The sequence below is a fragment of the Callithrix jacchus genome, chromosome 2 (genome assembly GCF_049354715.1).
Source record: "Callithrix jacchus isolate 240 chromosome 2, calJac240_pri, whole genome shotgun sequence".
Taxonomy (NCBI): Eukaryota; Metazoa; Chordata; class Mammalia; order Primates; family Cebidae; genus Callithrix; species Callithrix jacchus.
In genome coordinates, this window is record NC_133503.1 from 14,954,662 (window position 1) to 14,978,318 (window position 23,657).

At 48.9% G+C, this 23,657-nt stretch overlaps 1 protein-coding gene across 2 annotated transcripts; it reads right to left on the minus strand.

Annotated features, from left to right (window-relative positions):
• Positions 1-10,469: 10,469 nt before the first annotated feature.
• Positions 10,470-23,347, minus strand: NPTX2 (neuronal pentraxin 2). 2 transcript variants are annotated; one of them, XM_035282683.3, is made up of 5 exons: positions 22,741-23,347; positions 20,782-20,998; positions 15,424-15,668; positions 13,012-13,191; positions 10,470-10,554 (listed from the first exon to the last, which is right to left on the minus strand). In XM_035282683.3, exons 1-5 carry the CDS (start codon positions 23,164-23,166, stop codon positions 10,531-10,533), a joined length of 1,092 nt encoding a protein of 363 aa, XP_035138574.1. In that variant the 5' UTR covers positions 23,167-23,347; the 3' UTR covers positions 10,470-10,530. The 2 variants fall into 2 exon arrangements, with proteins under 2 accessions (XP_035138574.1, XP_035138567.1); XM_035282676.3 differs by having other exon boundaries at positions 10,470-11,906.
• Positions 23,348-23,657: the final 310 nt, after the last annotated feature.

Here is a 23,657-nt window from a genome sequence, read left to right on the forward strand (position 1 = left end):
AGTCTTTTTCTCTATTGTTCATGGATTTCAGCAAAGTACCTGGTATAAAACAGCACTAACTAAATATTTCTTAAACTGAGTCATTGGCACACAAATATTCATTTGTGATTATTCTTTCAAAGGTGTATATGCATATATTTGGTGTCTGGTATACCTATGATGTCTCATAATAAAATATACTATAAAGATGATAAACAGATGTGATATTTCTTGCAAGATCTGAGTCTTGAGCTGAGACACAGACTGTCCACAATCTATGCTGCCCTCTTAAGCACAGAAATGGTTGACCACCTTATTCCCAAAGGGCATGATCGCTTGTGTATGATGATCAGTGACAAGCCAATGTCAATCCGCCCCCCAGCTATAGTCTTCTGTGACTTATTTCTGCCTGAACACGGTTTTAAAATGTGCCTGTGAATATTTGCACTGACAACTACAGAGAGCAGAATCGCTTTAAAGAGAAAAGTAAAACAACCTGGTAAATCAGTCTTGCACTTCTTTGAGGAAACAATGTGGAACTTGCCGTTTGTCAAGGCCGAAGTCATATAGCCCAACATGCGCAATCTTGGCCTTGACAAGCTTCTAACCATGTTGAAATTCCCAGAAACAATCAAATCGCTTCTGTGTGACTGCTCAATACCAACCCCTTGCAGAGTCATCCGGCTGCTCTGTGAACCACCTGGGCTGAGGTTAACAACTCTTCTTTACTGGTTCGGCATGTAGCTGAAGGTAGAGCTATGGATGATTAAAGAAGTCACTATGGAAACGGCCCCGCCCTCCGCCTTAGCCAGGTGAAGGCTTTCTGATACAGCAATTTGCTTAATTGGCTTAACTGTCTGTCTCTCACACTGGACTATGAAGTGAGGACCGTGTCTCACTTGGGTAGACACTGCACACAGTAGGATAACACATGTTGAATTAAATTGGCTTATGCATGAATATGCTTCCTGCCAGTGAGGAGCCAATGGTCTAAGTCAGGATGAGCATATCTGTTTCTGTATATTTACTTTCAAATGGTAGGGAGGCTGGGAAGTGCCTAGAGGCAAGGACTCTGTTTTTAATCCAATTTTCAAAAATGTATCTTTTATTTGTTTTAGAGACAGAGTCTTGCTTTGTTGTCCATGCTGGAGTGCAGTGGTGTGGTCACAGCTCACTGCAGCCTTGACCTCCCAGGCTCAAGTAATCCTCCTACCTCAGCCTCCTGAGTAGCTGGGACTACAGGCATCCATCACCATGCCTAGCTAATTTTTGTATTTTTGTAGAGACAGTCTTGAAATGTTGACCAGGCTGGTCTTGAACTCCTGGCCTCAAGTGATCCTTCTGCCTTGACCTCCCAAAGCACAGGGATTATAGATGTGAGTCACTGTGCCCAGCCTAACCCACTTTTTATCTCCAGCTCTGACCTCTTCCCAAATCCAATTACCCATTTGACAGTTACCCTAAAATACATTCTCACACTGAAGTCCAAAACAGAACTCTATTTTCTCCTACCCCCAGACCTGCTTTTTGCCCCCCTCCAACTCCTCCTCAGTAGATGGCATCTACCCACCTGGTCCAAAACCTTATTTTTAAAATGAGGCTGTGTCCAGTAGCTCATACCTATAATCCTAGTGCTTTGGGAGGCCCAGGCAGGAAGATCATTTCAGGTCAGAAGTTTGAGACCAGCCTGGACAACAGGGCAGAGACCAGTCTCAACAAAAAAATTTTAAAATTAGCCAGGAGTGGTGGCACACATGTGTAGTCCCAGCTGCTCAGGAGGTTGAGATGGAAGGATCCCTTGAGCCCAGGAGTTTGAGGCTGCAGTGAGCTATGATCGCATCACCACACTACTAGTTATCACAATGAGAGTCTGTCTCTAAAAATCAACAAACAGCAACAAAACCTAAGATATAATTTACACGTCATCGAATTCACCTTTACTTTTAAAATGTATACTTCAGTGGCTTCCAGAAAATTCACTTCACTCTGGCCCTGTTCCCTAACTACCATAAAAAACCCAAACCAAGGCCGGGCGCAGTGGCTCAAGCCTGTAATCCCAGCACTTTGGGAGGCCGAGGCGGGTGGATCACGAGGTCAAGAAATCAAGACCATCTGGTCAACATGGTGAAACCCCGTTTCTACTAAAAATACAAAAAATTAGCTGGGCATGGTGGCGCATGCCTGTAATCCCAGCTACTCAGGAGGCTGAGGCAGGAGAATTGCTTGAACCCAGGAGGTGGAGGTTGCGGTGAGCCGAGATCTTGCCATTGCACTCCAGCCTGGGTAACAAGAGCGAAACTCCGTCTCAAAAACAAAAAACAAAAAACAAAACCCAAACCAGACTTCTTTTCCTGCTCTTTCAAGCCATTTTTGGATCTTCCTGGGACCCACCCTGCTGTACTCAGAATCCCTCATTATGTGAGTGTATTAGTTAGTGTTTTCTAGAGGGACAGGACTCATAGGATAAATGGATATATGAAGCGGAGTTTATTAAGGAGTGTTGACTCACACAATCACAAGGTCAAGTCCCACAATAGTCCATCTGCAATCTGAGGAGCAAGGAAACCAGGCCGAGTCCCAAAACCTCAAAAGTAGGGAAGCCGATGGTGCAGCCTTTAGTCTGTGGCCAAAGACTCAAGAGCCCCTGGCAAACTACTAGTGAAGATCCAATAGTCCAAAAGCTGAAGAACTTGGAGTCCAACATTCGAGGGCAGGAAGCATCCAGCACGGGAGAAAGATGGAGGCCAGAAGACTCAGGCAGGCTAGTCTTTCCACGTTTCTCTGCCTGCTTTTTATTTTAGCCACACTGGCAGCTGATTAGATGGTGCCCACCCAGAATGTGGGTGGGTCTGCCTTTCCCAATCCACCGACTCAAATGTTAATCTCCTTCAGCAACACCCTCACAGACACACCCAGCAACATCCTTCAATCCAATCAAGCTGACAGTATTAACTATCACAGGGAGTAATCAACTTTTTCATACTCTCTTGGTGTATGTGTATGTGGGGTCATCAGACTCAACAACTGAACACATTTTTTTTTCCACTGAGTGTTCACTCCAATAGTCTTTTTTTTATTGACAGAGACTTGTTCTGTCACCCAGGCTGGAATACAGCGGCGCAATCTTGCTCACCGCAACCTCCACCTCCCAGGCTCAAGCAATTCTCGTGCCTCAACCTCCCCAGTAGCTGGAATTACAGGTGCACACCACCACATCTGGCTATTTTTTGTATTTTTTAGTAGAGATGGGGTTTCACAATGTTGGCCAAACTGCACACCAGCAGTCTTAACAATATTATATATTCTAATAAGATAAACATGACTAACCTTCCATTTATTTAGGCCTTTAATTCTTTTTAACAATGTTTTATGGCTCTCAGTGTACAAATCTTTCTCCTATTTCACTAAATTCATTCCTGGCCACGTGTGGTGGCTCATTCCTGTAATCCTGGCACTTTGGAAGGCCAAGGCAGGAGGATTGCTGGAACCCAGGAGTTCAAGACCAGCCTGGGCAACATAGAAAGTCCCCATCACTACAAAAATTTTTTTAAAAGTTAGCCAGGCATGGTAGTGTAAGCCTGTAGTCACAACTACTCAGGAGGCTGAGGTGGGAGGATTGCTTGAGCCCAGGCTTCAGTGAGCTATGATCATGCCACTGCACTTCAACCTAGGCAACATTCTGACTCAAAAATAAATAAATAAATGAATTCCTAGATATTTGAATTTCTGACACTGTTGCAAATAGAAATGCTTTCTCAAGTTAATTTTATACTGTTCATTGATCGTGTATACAGGAGAAATACAGTAGATTTTTGGTATATTGACCTTATTTCTTTGATCCTTGATATGCTTATTTATTAGCTCTAGTGGGTTTTTTGGTGGATTCCTTATCAAGGAAGATAGTTTTACTTCCTTTACTTTTATATGACAAGATTATTTTACATCTTCCTTACAATCTGGGTGCATTTTATTTTATTTTCTTGCCCAAATTCCTTACTAAAACCTCCGACGCAGTAATAAATAGAGGTGATGAGAGCAGAAATATCGGGCTTATTCCTGATTTTTTTTTTTTTTTTTTTTGAGAGGGAGACTTGCTTTCTCACCCAGGCTGGAGTGCAGTGGCAGGATCTCACCTACTCGGGAGGCTGAGGCAGGAGGATCACTGGAACCCAGGAGGTGGAGCTAACTGAGCCCACCAGCACGCCTAGCTAATTTCTGTATTTTTAGTAGAGACGGGGTCTTACCATGTTGGCCAGTCTTGAACTCCTGACCTCAAGTGATCTGCCCACCTCTGCCTCCCAAAAGTGCTGGGATTACAGGGTGAGCCACTGCACTCAGCCTCCTGCTCAAAGGACAGTGTCCAGGTTTCACCACTTAAGTCCAGTGTTAGCGTTGGATTTTTCCATGAGTGGCCTTAATCAATGGGGAAAAGTACCCTACTCTTCCTAGTTTAAGTGCTTTTCCCATGTAAAGAGTCTTGGATTTTGTCAAATGTTTTTCTGTGTCTATAGAGATGATCACATGGGCTTTTTTCCTTCTTTGTATTAATGTAGTGTATTACATTGATTGATTTTCTTACGTTGAACCACCCTTGAATTCCTGGAATAAATCCCACTTGGTCATGGTATATTATCTTTATTCCTATCAGGTTCACTTTACTAGCATTTCATTAAGGATTTTGTGTCTATACTCATGAAGGATATTGGTCTAGAATTATCTTTTTTTTGAGACAGAGTTTCAGTCTGTCGCCTAAGCTGGAGTGCAGTGGTGTGACCTCAGCTCACTGCAACCTCTGCCTCCCAGGTTCAACCAATTCTCCTGCTTCAGCCTCTTGAGTAGCTGGGATTACAGGCGCCCACCACCATACTGGGCTACTTTTTGTGTTTTTTAGTAGAGACAGAATTTCACCATGTTAGCCAGGCTGGTTTCAAACTCCTGACGTCAGGCTATCCGCAGACCTCAGGCTGCGTGCCTCCACTTCCCAAAGTGCTGGGATTACAGGTGTGAGCCACCACACTCAGCCTGGTCTAGAGTTTTCTTGTAATATCTTTGGTTTTGGTAACAGGGTAATGAGGGCCTCATGAGTTAGGAAGTCCTAACTGTCCTCTCCTACTTTTCGGAAGACTTTGTGAAGGATTTGTGTTAATTCTTTGTTTGGTAGAATTCACCAGTGAAAAAATATAGTCCTGAGTTTTTCTTTGTGGGAAATTTAAAAATTACTAACTCAATTTATTTATTAGGTATACTCAGATTTTCTTTTTTTTTTTTTAAAGTCAGTTGCAGTAGCTTATCATTCCTGGAATCTGTCATTTTATCTAGGTTATCCAATTTGTCGGCATATAATTATTCATAGTATTCTCTTGTCATTCTTTTTATTTCAGTAAGATTGGCAGTACTGCCCCTCTTTCCTTTCTGATTCCAGTTATGTCTTTTTTTCTTTTTCTTTTTGAGACAGTCTTGTTCTGTCACTCAGGCTGGAGTGCAATGGCACGATCTCAGCTCACTGCAACCTCTGCCTCCTGGGTTCAAGTGATTCTCCTGGCTCAGCCTCCCAAGTAGTTGGGATTACAGGCATGTACAACCACACCCAGCTAGTTTTTGTATTTTCAGTAGAGATGGGGTTTTGCCATGTTGGCCAGGCTGGTCTGGAACTTCTGACAAGTGATCTGCCTGCCTTGGCCTCCCAAAGTGCTGGGATTACAGGCATGGACCACTGTGCCTGGCCAGGTTGTATCTTTTTTCTTGGTCAGTCTAGCCAAAAGTTTGCCAATTTTGTTAATGTTTCCAAAGAAACAATTTTCAATTTTGGTGTTCTCCTCTATTGTTTTTCTATTTTCTATTTCATTTATCCCTACTCTAATCTTTATTATTCTCTTCCTTCTGCTAGCATTGGGTTTAGTTTGTTTTTTTCCTAGTTCTTTACTTTGCAAAGTTAGGCTGCTGATTTGAGATCTTTTTTAATGTAAGCATTTATAGCTATAAATTTGCCTCTTAGCACTGCTTTTGCTGTGCTCCATAAGTTTTCATTTTCATTTCTCTCTAAGCTTTCTGATTTCCCTTGCGATTTCTTCTTTGACCCATTGATTGTTTAAGAATTTGTCATTTAAAGCCAGGTGTGATGTCTCACACCTATAATCTCAGCACTTTGGGAAGTGGAGGCTCGCAGATCACTTGAGGTCAGGGGAGTTGTTGGAGGCCAAAACTGGTGAAACTCTGTTCTGCCTTTTAATTGGAGTGTTTAGTACATTTACATTTGATGTAATTACTAATAAGGTAGGGTCTATGTCTACCGTTTTGCTATTTTTTTATATGTCTAATTAATGTGTTTTGTGTTCCCTTACTCCCCATTACTGCCTCCTTTTACGCTAAATGAGTATTTTGTAGTGTAGTATTTTAATTCCCTGTTGTTTCTTTTAATACATTTTTTTCAAGTTATTTTCTCAGTGGTTGCCTGAGGTACAATTAACATCTTAATTTATAATGATTGAATCTAGATTAATACCAACTTCATTATAATAGCAACAAAAAATGTGTTTTTATATAACTTCACTTCCTTTCCACTCTTTTGTTCTGTTATTATCATAAAAATTACATCTTTATACATTTATGCCCATCAATGCAAACTTACAATGATTGCTTTATGCAGTTGTCTTTTCTTTTTTTTTTTTTTTTTTTTGAGATGGAGTCTCGCTCTCTCACCTAGGCTGGAGTGCAGTGGTGTGATCTTGGCTCCTTGCAACCTCTGCCTCCTGGGTTCAAGCAATTCCCCTTCCTCAGCCTCCTGAGTAGCTGGGATTACAGGCACACACCACCACACCTGGCTAATTTTGTATTTTTTAATAGACAGGGTTTCAGCATGTTGGTCAGGCTGGTCTCAAACTCCTGACCTCATTATCCACCTGCCTCGGCCTCTCAAAGTGCTGGGATTACAGGCATGAGGCACCTCGCCAGCCTGCAGTTGTCTTTTAAATCAGAAAGAAAAAAAAGAGAGTTATGAAACAAAAAAGTACACTTAGGCTTTTATAATTACATATATAGCTACCTTTAACAATGCCCTTCATCTAGTTACTATCTAAAGGACTCCTTTTAGTATTTTTTTTTTGTAGAGCAGATCTACTAGTGTTAAATTGTCAGTTTTTGTTTATTTGAAGTGTCTCAATTTTGCCTTCATTTTTGAAGGATGGATTTGTCAGATATAGGATTCTTGGTTGACAATCTTTATCTTTCAGCACTTTGAATGTGTCATCGCTCTGCCTTCTGGCAACCATAGATTCTGATGAGAATTCAGCTATAAATTTTATTAAGGATTCCTTGTACATCTTGAATCTCTTCTCTCTTTCTGCTTTCAAATTGTCTTTAGTTGGTTTTCAACAGTTTATGTTTCTAGGTGTGAATCTCTCTCAGTTTATCCTACTTGGAGTTTAAGTTTTTAAAAGTTGTATTTATACTCCCCAAATTCCAAACATCAGCACATCCTGCTGACTACTTCCGAGTATGTCCTAAATCCTTCCACTATTTTTCTGTCTCCTCTACTTCCCTAGTCCAAGTCATCATGACCTCTCACCTGGACTAGTACAGTAACCTTCTCATTGAGTCTCTCTACTTCCATTTACAATGCTGTACAGTTTCTTCCCAAGCCACCAGGAAGAGTAGTGGTCTTAGAGTATTAATCAAATTATCACACTCCTCTGCTTAAAACCTCCAGACTTGGCTGGGTGTAGTGGCTCATGCCTGTAATCCCAGCACTTTGGGAGGTCGAGGCAAGAAGATCACCTGAGGTCAGGAGTTCAAGACCAGCCTGACCAACATGGAGAAACTCCATCTCTACTAGAAATACAAAAAATTAGCCAAGCTTGGCGGCGCATGCCTGTAATCCCAGTTACTCAGGAGGCTGAGGCAGGAGAATGGCTTGAACCAGGGAGGCAGAGTTTGCAGTTGAGCCAAGATTGTGCCACTACACTCCAGTCTAGGCAATAAGAGCAAAATTCCTTCTCAAAAACAAAGAAACCTCCAGACTTCTGATTTCTTTAAGATCTCAACATGGGCCCTTTGTGATCTGACCCTACAATCTCTTCATCCTATCCACTCCTCCCCTCCCCAGTGAATGCAGCCACCCTGGCTGTTTCTCCTCTTGAACATCTAAGCTCAGCTTTCTACCTTAGGGCCTTCACACTGGCTGTTCCCTCTGTCTTCGAGGTTCTATCCATGATTTATCCATGATTCCTTCTCTTCAATTAGGTCCCAGCTGAAATATGTCCCCAGAAAGTAGTTCCCCAGTTACTCCCTATCACATCACCAGGATTTTTAAACAAATTTGTATATTTGCCTTTGATTTATACTCCCCACTGAAGTTAATCTTCATTTAGAGGAGAACATTGCTATCTTGCTCACCATTGCATCTCTAGTGCCTGGCATAGTTGCTGACACATAGTAGGTGCCCCAAATATTTGTTGATAGAATAATGATAATATCTGTGCTCAAAAAGAAGTCATCTTTTTTTTTCTGAGAACTTCTGTATAAGAAGAGCTGGTGTTGAAGCCCCCAGAGGCTGGGAAGGATCTTGGTCTGCCTTTCCTATTGGTAGAGACCTGGTCCCAGGCTACCTTTGATTTAGCCGCATTTTATTACTTTTCAATTCATTAATCATTGATCATTTGGCTACAGTTTCCATGACAACCCTTAACCAACCTGAATATTCCATCATCCAGGCAATCTCTACCCCACCCATCTTGGAGAACCCAGTTTGCTATCAGTGTTTTTCCAGCCTGTACAAAGGATAAGGGTCTTGAGTGGGGAAAACTGAGGCCATGGGTCTCCTTCACATGGGAGGGTCAAGGCATAAGGAACTTGCTGGATTGCATAAATGATTCTTGTTTCTGCTTGTCTGTCAGGAGGACCAAACTGCCAACCAGTGTGCAGCTATGATATGAGAGGTGGTTCTCTCATCTTCACGTCAGATCAGCAAGGAGCATTTTGATCCCATGTTGTGGCCTCAAAGCTCTTCCAGCTGCAGGGAGGAAGTTATCTGACTTAGCAGGGGTTCCGAGGCCCTGATGCAAAGACATATTCTTGCGGGAACCAGTGCCAGGGAAACAAGTTGGCCCAAATCAGCACCTGGCATGCATGTGAAATGGGGAAACCCCTCAGCACCTTTCAGGGGGAGATCCGAGTAGCTGGTGTTTCCAGCATGAAGGGGATTAAAAACAAAATGCTCTCCACCTGGTCTCAGCACTTTGAGTTCCAAAGGTCCTCGAGCAGGATATCTGGCCTCATTTCATGTTCTTTTATTTTTTTGAGATGGAGTTTCACTCTTGTTACTCAGGCTGGAGTGCAATGGCACAGTCTTGGATCACTGCAACCTCCACCTCCCAGTTCAAGCAAATCTCCTGCCTCAGCCTTCCAAGTACCTGGGATTACAGACATGCACCACCACGCCCAGCTAATTTTGTATTATTAGAGATGGGGTTTCTCCATGTTGGTCAGGCTGGTCTCAAACTCCTGACCTCAGGTGATCTGCCCGCCTTGGCCTTCCGAAGTGTGAGCTACTGCACCTGGCTTCATTTCATGTTGTACCCAGCACCACTGAGTCAGTTCTTGTCAAGTTATACTTCACAGCATCAAAAACAGACTCGAACCTTCGTGACCTGCTGGTCTTGGTTTTAGAAGCTATGGCTTCCATTTCATGCTTGGTATCCTGTACATCTGGCATACAGTGTCAGCTGGCTCCAAGATTGGGCTCTGCACTGCTATTATAAGACAAATTGATATTGCTACTTGGAAAAGGGACAAACCAAGTTACGTTCTGCAGCTACCAAGACAGAGTAAAGCTATAAACGTGGAAATGGATGGTGGTGGCAGGGAGATCCAATGCTTGTGAAGGGGGCGTGACCATCAACACACCAACCAGGGCCAGGTGGGCACAGAGAGGCAGCTCTGGGAGAACACAATGGCACTGAGCCCCTTGAAGTGAGAGTAAGCCGTGGGAGGGACAGAGTCCTCAGAGCCACAGGCAGGCTTTGAGCCCAGCTCCACCCTCTACTGGCATGATCCCAAAGTAGCTTTAATTGTTGTGTATTCACCTGTAAAATGGGATTAGCTCATTCAGGGAGGATTCAATGAGATGATGTCTAAAGAACACCTGCACAGGGTAGACGCTAGGCAGGTACCACACCTGGAAGGCGGCTGCAGGTCTTGTAGCTAAACTGCATCTCCTGGTTGAGACAGGGGTGGGCTGGGGACAAGAAGCCTGGGCAGAGCCTGACGGGCACCCACAGCCTGAGCCAGGCATTGAAATAGGAAGGATGGAGAGCTGGACGATACCCTCCTCCAACCATCCTCAGTGCCCCCAAACACACCAGATGCAGGCCTGAGTGTGGCCACCATGGCCAGGCCCTGGCAAACCAGAGACATCATCCTTCTGCCAGAATCTTCTGGCAAAGCCTTACTCTTCCCACCGTCAGCCCAGAACACAAGGAAGACAAACACAGAAGCATCTTTCAGTGCACTTTAATCAGAATTCCATCATCAGAAGAGTTCTCGTAGCATACAATGTCAGGATGGGCATGTCGACTGGTCCTACAAATGGAATATCCACAGATTTGCACTTCAAACATGTATGAAAAATAAAATATATAATATTTAGCTTTATAAATTTCCCCACTTCGTCACTTTATCTTTAAAATAAATGACTACCCCTGTCCAAGACAGTGAGTAGTTTGGAGTCACTCTGCAAATCTCCAGCCAAATGATCTCCATTTTCTTAAAAAGTTCTGTGGGGAAATACTTGATGAAGACAGTCTAGTGCTTATAGGAATCAACATGAATTTAAAACGAGCACACTCTTCACAGTGGGACGGAACATCAAAAAATGGGAGCCTTCTTCTAATGGCTGTTCTTTTCTGTTGGGGGAAAAAAACAAATCCTCCAAACCACACCGGATGGTTGTAAAAAGCTGCAACGGAACCTTTGGCACCAGATGAGAAGAGAGGCCTTTTAATGCCATAGCTAGTGATGATTCAGTCAAAGCATTGGTCTAAGGAAGAGATGATGGGGGAGGGCTGGTGAGCACAGCCCTCCCCCCCCATGTCCCCTTTCTGGAGCCACAGACACCCCCATTGCTTTGAGAAAGGCAGGGCTTTGTCTGGGCAGCCTGGGCGTTCTTCAGACAGGAAGATTCACAATGTACAGAACACAAAGGGAGAGGCCCTTTTGCAGATCAGTAGGGTAGCCACTTGCTGCGAGCTCAGCCACCAACGGGGACACACTTAATGCACAAGGGACACGGGCACTTCAGTGGGACGGCTGCACAGCTGTGAGAGGGGACAGACAGAAGGGGGGGTGCACAGGACACCACGGAACAGGAAGGAGGGAAGCAGGGCTCAGGCTGCAATAGCATTTACAGGGGCTCTGAAGAGGGGCTGCCGGACCTGCCTCCACTTGCAGCAGGAAGGCAGATATTTGCCCAATTGTGGCTCGGGGCATCTTCCCTGGGGACCCCAGCATTACTTTGAACAGAAACAGAATCTTGGTAGGGAACAAGCCAATGACAGACACTGCCCCAGCCCCAGCCTCAGAGATTCCCGGGTAATGAGCTCTGGGGACCCGAACCCAGCCTGGCAAGAGTTTAAGTAGGGGAGCCAATGGCCCTGAACTTTACAGTAACAGCCTGATCTCAGCCTCCTGGACAGAGGAGAAGCCAGCTACAAGTCAAGGAGACGCTCCTCACACGTCTCCACGGGCCATTTGGAGGCCCCTCCGAACACATCAACATTGTTGTCCACCCACGGGATGATGTTGCCCGGCATGTTTGTGGAGCAGTTGGCGATGTTGACAATTTCTTGTGCGCGAAGGACACGGTCCCATATGTTGAACTGGCTGAGCTCCCCAACAAATGCCTGAGTGGCATCAAACCTACCCCCCACGGTGTCCTGGGGAATGGGAACAAGAGGGCGGTGTCAGGGCAGGTTCACAAGCAACATGTCCTCTAATTCCCCCTGCACATGGGGTACAGACAGGAGATCTGGGCATTTCTCTGATGCCCCCTGCCCAACACTGACCAATACTCCCTGACTACCTGTTTCTGCAGGTTCTCCCGGGCATGTCAGAACTGGGAGGTGGCATTGCTCAAATCTCCCCATTTTATACAGGGACATTGAGACATTGCTCAAAGTCCCAAAGCCAGGATCACAGCCAGGTCTCATGACTCCCAGCCCCTCCCAGCAGAGATGTAGTAGGGGAAATTGAGGGAGGAGTGGGCCAAGGAAGAAGCAGACTCAAAGCCCCCCAGTGCACCTGCATCTACTCCCCCATTGTCCATCATCAAACCCCCAATGCACCTGTGTCTACTCCCCCGCTGTCCATCATCAAACCCAAACACAGACAGAAATGCCAATGCTTTATCTGTCCTAGACCAGACAGCCAGCTTAGCTGTTCCCTCCCCTAGATGGGAAGTTTCTTGAGGGTGCTTTGAGGTATCACTCCTCTCTGTCTCCCCCACGGGCTGAGCACCCACCATGCATTACCTAAGTGCCCCTTGCTGGGTATCAGGGCTGAGACACTAAGCAGGGGGCTCCTGGAGGACACCAGCCCCACAACCCTGAGTCGGTACCATGAGAACCCCAGCAGACTCCCTCACACAGCCTCCTCCCAGACGGAAGCTGCAGCCTGGGAGCTTCATGGAGATGACGCCATGACCACAAGCACATTCACACCCTTCTGTGCCAGGTTCTATTTGAAATCTGTTTGAACCAGACCCAACTGGTCCCTGCCATGAAGGTCATGTCCCCATACCCAACCTGAGGTCCCAGAACAGAAAGGGCCAGGCTGCTGGGGCCTCGTTACCCCCAGCTGGCTGTCAGGACACTGTGACCAGGTCTGAGGGGCCAACAGCTGGGGCCAGGAGCAGGGACAGCTGCAGGCCTAGCCTCATGCTGCTCAGCTGGTCCCTCCTCGAACCATCCTTGGAAGGGTGCACAGCCATCCTGTGCCTACCTTGCACCCACTTGTGCCCACCCACACCCACCCTGCACCCACCTGCTCCTGCCCAAGGATCAGCACGCCCCCAGGCTTGATGGGATGCCAGGGGGCCAGGTTCTCCCCAGTGCCCAGCTTCTCTCCATCCTGGAACGCCTCCCACATGCCGTCCCGTGTTGTCCAGGTAACACAGATGTGGTGCCACTTGCCATCACTGACAAACAGGGGCAGCTGTGCAACCTGTGGGCAGCAATGCGCAGGTGAGGACCTGCCGGGCCCATGCCCTTGAAGTTCCCCAGGGCAGGAAGCAGGAAGGACATCCCACAGTCCCCCTGAGCCACACTGTTCTTCTTGTCACCCAGGGTCATGCGTGGAGAAAATGAATGGGGGCAGCCTAGGTGGAAGCCCTGACCCCAGAGCAGCCATCACATTAACGGGACACCCTTGGGGTCTGGCGTGGCTGAGAACCGAGCAGATGTCAGGGTCAATAACACCATGCTGGTCTTGAGCTCTCCAAGCCAGAGAACCTGGGGAAGTCAGGGCTTCACTGGGCCAGCCTCCTTGGAAAACACACCAGAGATCTTCATTCCTCACGCCAAGTCCCAAACTTCCATGGTGGCATGCAGGGATCTGTCTGTGTACTGGAGGTGTGCCCTATCTGCCCTGTGCAGCAACCCAGAGGCCTCCAAGCACGTGTATGAGTATCTGTGTGGGCAGGGAGCTCACAGATGGCACAAGGAACTGGGGAGAGGATGCTGCCACCAGCAGGGTCCCTGGTGGTCCTGCAAACACTTTCCATGCAGGCTTGCCTGTGAACCACCAAGTTGTTGCTGCTGGTCTCCTAGCAACCTGAAGCTTCCCTCCCAGGAATTCGATGTTTACAAGCCGTCCAAACCCAGGAGGACAACAAGGCTCTCAGGCCCACTGTGTCCTAGGGTGTTATTTAGAAGAATTAACCCCTGGCTCGGGCAAGGGGTCACTGCTACGAGGAGAGCAGTAGGCCGATGCCACAGCCTTTCTTAAACTTCAACAAATTCCATCTGGGGCAGTTCACTGAAGACAGACAGAGTAAGGGGCTGAACTGCCCCCACCTCCACTAGGGGTGGCCTGAGTGCCAGGGAATTTGTGTAGCCACTCGAATGCCCAACAGTCCAGGATCTGAGAATGCTCTTTTTGTTACATGGAATCTGCCATTAGAATGCAAGTTTGGAAGTGGGGCTGTGAGAGGTCCCCAGGAGGCCCAGAGTGGACTTGATCTCCTGCCTTGGTCTCCCAAAGCGCTGGGATTACAGGCATGAGCTACCTCACCCAACCCTTGGAGCACATCTCTTGAGAAGACCACTCCTGAATGCCAAAAACAGGAAGTCTATTAAGAAAGGGCATTTGGGCCAGGCGCGGTGGCTTATGCCTGTAATCCCAGCACTTTGGGAGGCCGAGGCAGGTGGATCACAAGGTCAAGAGATCATCCTTCTTCAAGAGATCATCCTTCAAGAGATCACAGCCCCACTTCCAAACTTGCATTCTAATGGCAGATTCCATGTAACAAAAAGAGCATTCTTAGATCCTGGACTGTTGGGCATTTGAGTGGCTACACAAATTCCCTGGCACTCAGGCCACCCCTGGTGGAGGTGGGGGCAGTTCAGCCCCTTACTCTGTCTGTAAGGAGACCATCCTGGTCAACAGGGTGAAACCCCATCTCTACTAAAAATACAAAACTTAGCTGGGCATGGTGGCATGCACCTGCAGTCTCAGCTGCTAAGGAGGCTGAGACAGAAGAAATGCTTGAAGCCAGGAGGCGGAGGTTGCAGTGAGCTGAGATGGTGCTACTGCACTCCAGCCTGGGCAACAAGAGTGAAACTCCATCTCAAAAAAAAAAAGGGGGCATTTGCTCTGGAAAAGGCAAGACTATAGGTACAGATAACAGGTCAGCAGTGGCCATAGGCTGGGGCTGGGATCAGAGTTAACTATGAAGAGGTGTGAGGGGGGTTTTGGGCGGTGATGGAACTGCTTTATAGTTTTTCATTGTGGTAGTGGTTACACAACTGTGTGCATTTGTCCAAACTTTCTGAATTGTACATGAAAACAGGTACATTTTGCTGTATAAAATTATCTCTAGAAACCTGACCCCCACCAAAACATGCTCATAAGGAGTCTCTTACACTGGGACACACACCCCCTAAATCAGTGTGGCCCTGGGGAGCAGTCCTCACCGACCTGCTCCTTCTGCCAGCCTATGGGCCTTGGTACCTGGACCTTCTGCCACTTCATGGCTGGACTCATAGCTCATCCCGCCCCTGTGAGCCACCCAGCGTGTGCAAAGCTATCCCTACCAGGAGGAGGACAGCCCTGCAGTTGCACATCTGGGCCCCTGCTGTGCAGCCCAAGGAGGGCGAGGGCAGCTGGGATGTGCAGGCTGTGGACCCCTCTACTGTGAGATGGGTTGGGGAGGGTGGCAGTGCCAGCAGGCCTTACCTTGTCGTTGATGAGCAGCTCAATAGGGTTGTTGCCCCACTCTATCAGCACAATCTCATTGGCCTGCCCTGGCACTGCATAGGAGAAGGGGGTGCCGATGCCTGGCGACGCACTAGACCGAAGCCACAGGCAAATGGTGAAGGCATACAGCTCGGGCAGCGTCTTCTTGATCTTGCCATATATGTAGTTTGTGCGGAGTGGGAGGGACACTTTGAACGCATCTGGTGACTTAAAGGCGCTGTTGCCTGGGGTGGGGAGGAAGAGAGGCCAGTAGCGTGTTAGACCCCGCACCGCTATTCCACCAGCATGGCCCAGAGCCATGGCTTGCTAGACCCTCAACAAGGTCCCTCACACAGCTTTGCTGGACCCTCCAGCAAGTAACCAAAGACCACTCCATGCCAGCCACTGATAAAAGGCTGAAGTCTGGCAGGATTCAGGACACGAAATGAAATCCTTGCCCTTAGGGAGCTTAAATTTGGGTGGGGAAGAGGACATGAAACCAGCAGCAGGTACATAAGGGAAGGCTAGGCAGTGGCTCTTGCTAAGGTGGGGAGTGGTGGGGGGAGGGAAGGCAGAGGAGGCAGGGAAGGCCTGGAAAGACCCACAGAAGAGAACTCCAGGCATAGGTGACAGCAAATATGGGCCCCAAGGAGGCCCAGGAAAAGGAAGGAAAAGGTATGTTTTGCCAGCAATGCATTGGGCGCATTAGAGAATTTAGTTCTGTCTTTTAGGACAGGAAAAGAGGTCTTTTGAAATCTAGGAAAAAAAAGCTCTTGGATGGGTGTGGTGGCTCACACCCATAATCCCAGCATTTTGGGAGGCCGAGGCAGGAGGACTGCTTGAGGCTAAGAGTTCAAGACCAGCCTGTGTAACATAGCAACACTCCATCTCTACAAAAAACGTTTAAAATTAGCCAAGTGCAGTGGCTCATGCCTGTAATCCTAGTGCTTTAGGAGGCTGAGGTGGGAAGACTGCTTGAGCCCAGGAGTTTGAGAACAGCCTGGGCAACATGGCAAGACCTCCTTTCTACAAAAAATATAAAAATTAGCTGGGCAGGGTAGCACAAACCTGTGGTCCCATCTACTAAGGAGGCTGAGGTGGGGACCCCTCAAGCCCAGGAGGTCCAGGCTGCAGTGAGCTATGACTGCATCACTGCACTCCTGCCTGGGTGACAGAGGGAGACTCTGTCTCAAAAAAAAAAAAAGAAAAGGAAAAGCTCTGGTCCTTTCTGGTTAATACTTTTCTGCTCCTTGAGGAAGGAGCAGAAGAAAGGTAGATTTAATTTTCTTGCTGTGTTAAGCCAGAAACTGCTTCCTTAGCTACATCTTATAAATTCAGCTATTTCCTTGAAATCTTGGCTCCTTCGGCTTCTTCAGCAAGGCAGGATCTAGAACCCCAGGACTTGGGCTTAGAAGGAGGAAGTCTTACAGGGACCCAGGAACCCAATAAACACTTGGCAAGTGACTGAGTCTGCATCACTGCTCACATGAAAGAATAACCACTGCTGAGGCAAAGGAGTCAGGCTGCCAGGTCTTGACTCCATAACTTAACTCCAAAGTGGCTTCTTGGTCTAAATCTCTAATGTAAAGCACTTTGCTCTTTTCCTCCTCAAGAGCCGATTGAGTTTATCAATCATTTCCTGTAGTTTGGAACCAGTGGCAGGCAGGGGAATTGTAGGGTATCTTTCCCCTTTTAGGGGAACACACCTGGCCAGGGCCTTGGGCCTTCCAAACCTTCCTGGAATTGGTGAGTCCACCGGCCACCCCCATGTCACTGGTGCTTCTAAAATCCTTGAAAACGAACTCTCGAATGAGTTTACGTAATTTTCAATGCAGCCTCGGTTGAAGCTCAAAATTAAGTAAACCACAGCAGTAGCTCCTGTCCAGGTATCACTGATTCCAAAGTTTGCAGGACACTGTTTGATTGTGCCAGCTGTCATGGCAAAGGCTGTCCTGTTATGTGAGAACCAGACCCTGCCATTGAAAGAATCTAAACGCCCTTCATTCATTCAACAAGTGTTGGTTAAGCATCTACAAGGGCCAAGACAGTCTCCGAGGCTATCAGAGTCAGGGGGCTCTTGGGAGCCAGAACTGCCTGTGTCACTGTGGAATTAAATCAGTCCCTTCTGCAGAACACAAACCAGAATAGATAAACCTTTTTCCACCACAATCCCCAAATTCATTTTCTCTGAGTAAATGACACACACACAGAGGCTCTTGGGTGCTGTAGTTCACATCTATCTAAGGAGGGTTTCTGCAAAGGAGCAGAGCAGAATCCACTATCCCCTTTCTAACCTCTCTGGAACAGGCAGTGTGTACATTCTAGAATCTGGGCCTCACATGTAGCGTGTCCTCCTATCTGCTGATGGTGGTCTTGCCTGATTGCTCCTGACCTCCTAAGGATGGGCACCTCTCCATGCCACTGAGGAGTTGCTGGGCACCTGGCGAGGGCTGGGAAGACTTGCTCACCCAAGAGGCCAAGGCGCCAGGTCAGAGGGAAGGCTGGGACAAGCCCTTCATTAGGATGAAAAGCAAAACTGAGAGAGAGAGAACCAGAATGTCCCTACTCCCCCATATTTGCAGGTTGCATAGTTGAAGCATGGAGGCTCAGAGAACTGAGGTGACTTACCCAAGGTCACACAGCTAGGGAATGACAGGCCAGCCCCTGGAAGTCCTTCTTTCCACAACACGGAGCCACTCACACCTAATCTTCAAGTGGCAAATGACCATGTCCTTAATGAAGGCATCATTGGTCTAATAGAGAGAAATGGCTGCTATACTTGCGGGAGGGCAGGCTTGCCAATCTGATACAACTTCATGTGGGTAATATCATTAGCTTGGTGACAACAGATAGGTTTAATTAGAGCTGGGAGAGCTGAGGGGCAGAGGAGGGGCCTGTACCCTGGTGCCTTTTATTTAAATAAAACAGCTTGGCGATTTGGAGGAAACTTGGTTAAAACCAATTAAGGAATTAAAAGGCCTGACCAATAAATCAGACACTGCAGGAGGCAGAGAGGCTCAGCAGGGGGTGGGCAGCCTGGAGCTGGAAGAGAGGCAGCTTTGGTTTTCTCAGCAGCAACACTTATTTCAAGACCGAGCCCAGCAGCGCCTAGACAGCTGGCCCAGACTCTGGAGGCCCTTGCAGAGGAGCCGGTCTCCCAACAAAGAAAAGTGAGCAACCCTGGGCCTCAGGCAGCAGGGGTGTCCAGGGGTGTCCAGATGCCAGGGGTCAGGCGCTTGCTAGGGGCTCCAAGTAGCCTCTGGTCCATCAGGGCTGGGGCCCACACACCGCTCCAAGCTGCAGCCTCCATCACTCCTCTGGGGTGACCACCAGCTTCACTCCCAGCTCTGCAATCTGCTGTGAATGCAGGCATCACTTTAGCTCTCTGACTTAAGTCCCTTGTCTGAACTAATACCTACCTTGCAGGGTCATGGCATAAGTTACATAATGCCGCATGTGGAACTCACAGCAGATGCATCTGGTCCACAATGGGTGGAGGATGATGGACTAAAGGCCGGAGTACCCCCACCAAGGCCCTCTGCCTGTTGTGTGGTTGAGGTCTAGCTCAGCTGGATGTGTCTAAGAAACTTGGTGTCATTTCCAATCATAGTATATTTGGGGGACTGGGCGTTTATACATCTCTTTACAATTGTCACCAACATGACAAACACAAACTCAGAATTGCCCAGAAGACAAACTGGTCCACAAATGATTACTTTCATTAAAGGCACATCCCAGAGCTGAGTTAGTGGAGCTCACAGAAGGATTCTAGAGTGCCCATGGGGAGATGAATAGAGGCTGAGCTGCCTTTAAGGGGTACATGAACGGCCAGCCAGTGTCTTTGCCCTTGTAGGGGTGAGCTTCCCCTCTATACCAGAGAAGCTCTGAGGGCGTTCTGGGAAACTAAAGGATCAAGAGTCAGGCTGGTGAGGCCTGAGTCCCAACTGTTTCTTTTTGGCTGGTAATGGACAGGCTGGGGATGGAAGGGACAGTCACAAAGTGGCAGCTTCTCGGTGGCCAAAGCCATGATGAGGGCTTACTTTAGGAGTAGGCCCAGTAAAATGACATCGGCCTTGAGTCAGAGAAAGAGAAAGAAGAGGTGCAGGTTGATGTGACTGTCACTGTTTACCAGCTAGTGGCCCACACCCCTTTTGGGGCCCCTCTCCCCAAAGGATACATGTCCCACTGAGAACAGTGTCTTCTCATCTGTGAAATGGGTATACCAGGAGTCGGAGCTCCCGCCTGGCACTACTGAGGCTCTGGCTCAGTATTCTGCTATTTACCCACCTCCTCGTGGCAAGTTGGCCACTGTGCAGTAGGAGGTTTACAGCCACCAAGGTCCCTCACAGAGCCCTCCTCTCATTCCACAGCTCCCCTTTCAAGAGGCAAAGTACGTTTCAGGTACTGGCTCCATAACCCTGGATGTCCTGAGGATCCACTGTGGCTCAGGCTGGGTCCACCCACACTCACCTGTGCCTAGATGCTCTCTCCTTCTGTCATGGGACAGAAGCCACAGCTGTGGCTGCGCTACCTTCAGGGATGACTCTTGAGGCCTAAGGAAGTCTCCTGAGGCCACCCAGCAACAGAGGGGAGACAGAGAGGAAGATTTCTTGGAAACTCAAGAATCCAAGTCTACCAGGTAAGCCACACTCACCTTCTTCTGAGAAGGGCAAGGAAGAAAGGATGGGCTTTTCTGGAGGAAGAGACTAGGAAAGGGATGAAAGAGACCTGTGGCTTGTAGATGCTGGCTATAAAATGGAACAGTAATACCAACCCCTTCTCCAACTGGCTTGCTTCAGCCAAGGTCATTGGATGTTCTGCTATTGGACAACCTCCAATCAATTCATGAAATGGAGTCATGGGAAAATGGCTTCATCAGGTTAGTGCGTCCGGGAAGATTGCAGTCCTATAAATATCCACTATGGGCAAACCTACAACTTCACACCCAAGCCATCCAGTGGTTTGGGGGCTGATGATGCAATCCGAATTATTCCCTGATGCCTCCCTTTCTGTCTCCTGTGGGAGAAACTTAATCACCACAGTGTGAGCAGAGAAGAGAAAGATACACAGAATCTGCTGCCAGGACTAGTTAAGAAGGGACTGAAATGCCCATGTGGTTGTTTATCAAAGCTGGTCCTGAGCACATTCACTTTTCCCTGGATAATGCCAGTGGGGCTGGGGGCTGACAGCTCTTTCCCGAGATGACCATGGGCAGTCACTTTTATTATTTGCTCAAACACCCAGGAACCAGGACCATGTGGTGTGTCATAATCCCTCCTGTCCATCTACTGGAATCCCATGTCTGACCACAAGTGGTGAAAATCAGGCCACTCCCAGAGAAACAGGCCAGGCACACACCTCTCTCCAGCTCGGTGACCCTCTGCAGCAGCGCGTTCAGGGTGCTTTCCGTCTTCTGCCGGTGAGCCGAGGTCTCATTGTGCAGCAGAGACTTCTCGTCCTCCAGCTCTGCCACTTTGCGCAGAAGCTGCCTCTCCAGCTCCCCCAGCCGCCGCTGGAGCACCTCACGGAAGTCCCCGGGCAGCCCAGCATTGGACACGTTCGCTCTGAGCTGGTGCTTTCAGCCACCAGGAGTAGGGGCACAGAAAGAGTTAAAAAAGAAATTGTGAAATGTGGCTCTGATGGCCTGACCACACAGGGAGAAGCTTCTAAAACTCGAGCACTGAATCGTGCCACTGACAGGCAGGGGAGTATCTCACTGATGCTTTTTTGGTATAGAAAGGATTTCAAAGTCAGACAAGAATTACTTTGCTGCAATATTTGAAACTAGCGAATCTCATTTTCCCTTCTCAAAAAACCATTTTTCTCCTTTCACTAAAGAGTCAACATTCTAAGCAACACCTATAATTCTATGTTGGGTATAGACCAAAACATAGCTCTAGGATTTTTTTTTTTTAAGAGTACATCGATGCTACACAAAACCAAGGAGCTTTCACCTAGAAATGAAGACAGCCCCCAAGTTCCGGTCTGGCACTAAGGTAAATAACACTATGCATGCAGAGATGTTTCTGGAAAATGACAGATCTAAAACATTGCTATTCTGAATTTCAGCAATCTTTGTTTTTAATGCTGTTTCTAAATCCTCACTTCCTATTTCTTTTTCTCCTCTACCATCATGTGGTTCTGGAGGCTGTGGCAGGCTGCCTAGCCATGAGTTCACGGCAAGCTATTTACCCTTCTCCACAAAGTGTTCCAAATTGTAAAAGCATAGAATGGGACCTGCCTCGTGCCATTCATTGTTCCAAGGATCAAAAGATTAAATAATGTGCCTGACTCATACGTAGTGCTCCAGAAATGCTAGCTGTTAGCAATCACAACGAATCAGGAAATATACTGTTGCTGGAAATGCTGTATTTAGCCCTCATGCCAAAAGAAACCCTCCAGTCATTTTTGCAACAATTACCACCTGTAATTTAAACCTAGTTTTGCTGAGAAGTATTTTCACAAAAGCTATTAACAGCAATGTCCACGCTTCTTAAAAAGGGTGGAGCCTAAAGATGAAAAATAATTGAAGATATTAAAGATTCTTCTCTGACTTAAAGTCCCAAACTGCACACAAATTCTGAGATAGAGATAGAGATTGAGACGGAGGCGGGGATGGGTGGGGGGGGGAAGGACGGGGGAGGGGGAGAGAGAGAGAGAGAGAGAGAGAGAGAGAGAGAGAGAGAGAGAGGAATAAGGTCTTCCCTGAAGCAATCCGGAAGAGCACTTTAAAACGGTCCAACTTGAAGACAGGAGAGTCTCTGAAGTTAACCAGAGGTTTCCTCTAATGTGCTATCTGGGGTCGCCGGTGACCCCCTGCGTTCACCGCCCTGCAACCCCAGCCCCCAGACTTCCGCCTCCTCTAGTCCAGCATGACCTGATTTATAAAAGGAAACACCAGATGCCCGGGGCAATTGACCTCCCTCGGCAGCCTCGCGGGAGCGCATCCCAGCTCTCGGAGGTTTGGAGATTTGCAAGAGGACAGAGGCGCCCGCGGCTTTGCTGTCTAGGTTCGCTTGCTTGGACCTCCGGAAGTGCTCGGCGGGTCCCGCGGGCAGTCCCGGCGAGGGGAGGGTGGGGGAGGAATTTAAACAGTTCCTTCCAGCAAGAGCAGGGGGGCGGAAAGGGATGCCACCCGGGGAAGTTCCCGAGCAGGATCAAGACCCCCCACCTTTCACTCTCAAGTCCAGCTCACCCCATGGACGATCATACCCTCCCCAGGGCCATGCCCTCTTCCCCTGATCCTCCCATGTCTTCCTCCCCACGACTCAGGAGGGTCCCGATCCCAGGTCCCTCGAGCTCCCTTCGCGCCGCTACCTCGAGGCTCTCCAGGCGGTCCTTGAGGGTCTGCAGCGAGCGGCTGAGCTGCTCCACTACATGGCCGGGATCCCGCGGCAGGTCGCCCATCGTGTCTTTGCCCGTGGTCCCCGACCCGCGCGCCTTGCCGCTCGCCAGCCCCTCGCAACGCGCCAGCTTGCCGGTGAGCTCGCGGATAGCCTCGCGCTGCGCGCCCAGAGTCTCTTTCTGCTGCACGACGGTCTCGCGCAGCTGCAGCACCGCGGCCCGCAGCTCCTCCTCGGGACTCAGTGCACCGCCTTGCATGGGCATCGCGGGCAACGGGCAGCCGGCGCGTACCGCCTCCGGGGGCAGTGCCGTGCACACGAAGCGACTGCCCGGCGCCGGGCTGTCCTGGGCCCCAGCGGCCACGGCGAGCGCCACGCCGGCGGCCAGCAGCGCCAGCATACCGCCGCTGCCACCGCGCTCAACTCTGCGTGGGCTGGCGGGCGCCGTCGGGGCGCTCCGCGGTAGGCGCCTTGGCGGCGACTCAGTCAGTAGCCCAGCGCGCGTCTCGAGGGCTTCGTACACCGCGGGGCCGGCGCCGGCCGCGCCTCACAACCGCACCTTCAGCGCTGCGCTGTGCTCTGGCTGGGCCCGGCCCGCGCGCCCTTTCTTAAGCTGGGGGGGGCGGAGGGGACCGGCGAGTGGGGCGCGCGCCGCGCGCTCTGATTGGCTCGGCTGAGTGAGCGTCATGCAGTGGGCGGGGCGGGGCGGGGGCGCTTCCAGTTGCGCGCCTGGTTGCCGGGCGGGCGCGTGGGCCGGAGCCTGAGGCAAGAGCGCGAGGTCCCGGGCCCCGCCTCAGGAAGGGAGGCCTGAGGTGGAAAACGACCTTGGGGCCCTCGAGAGCCTCGGCCGGCCGTGCCCGGGCGCCCCTCGAACCCACTCGAGGACGCGGG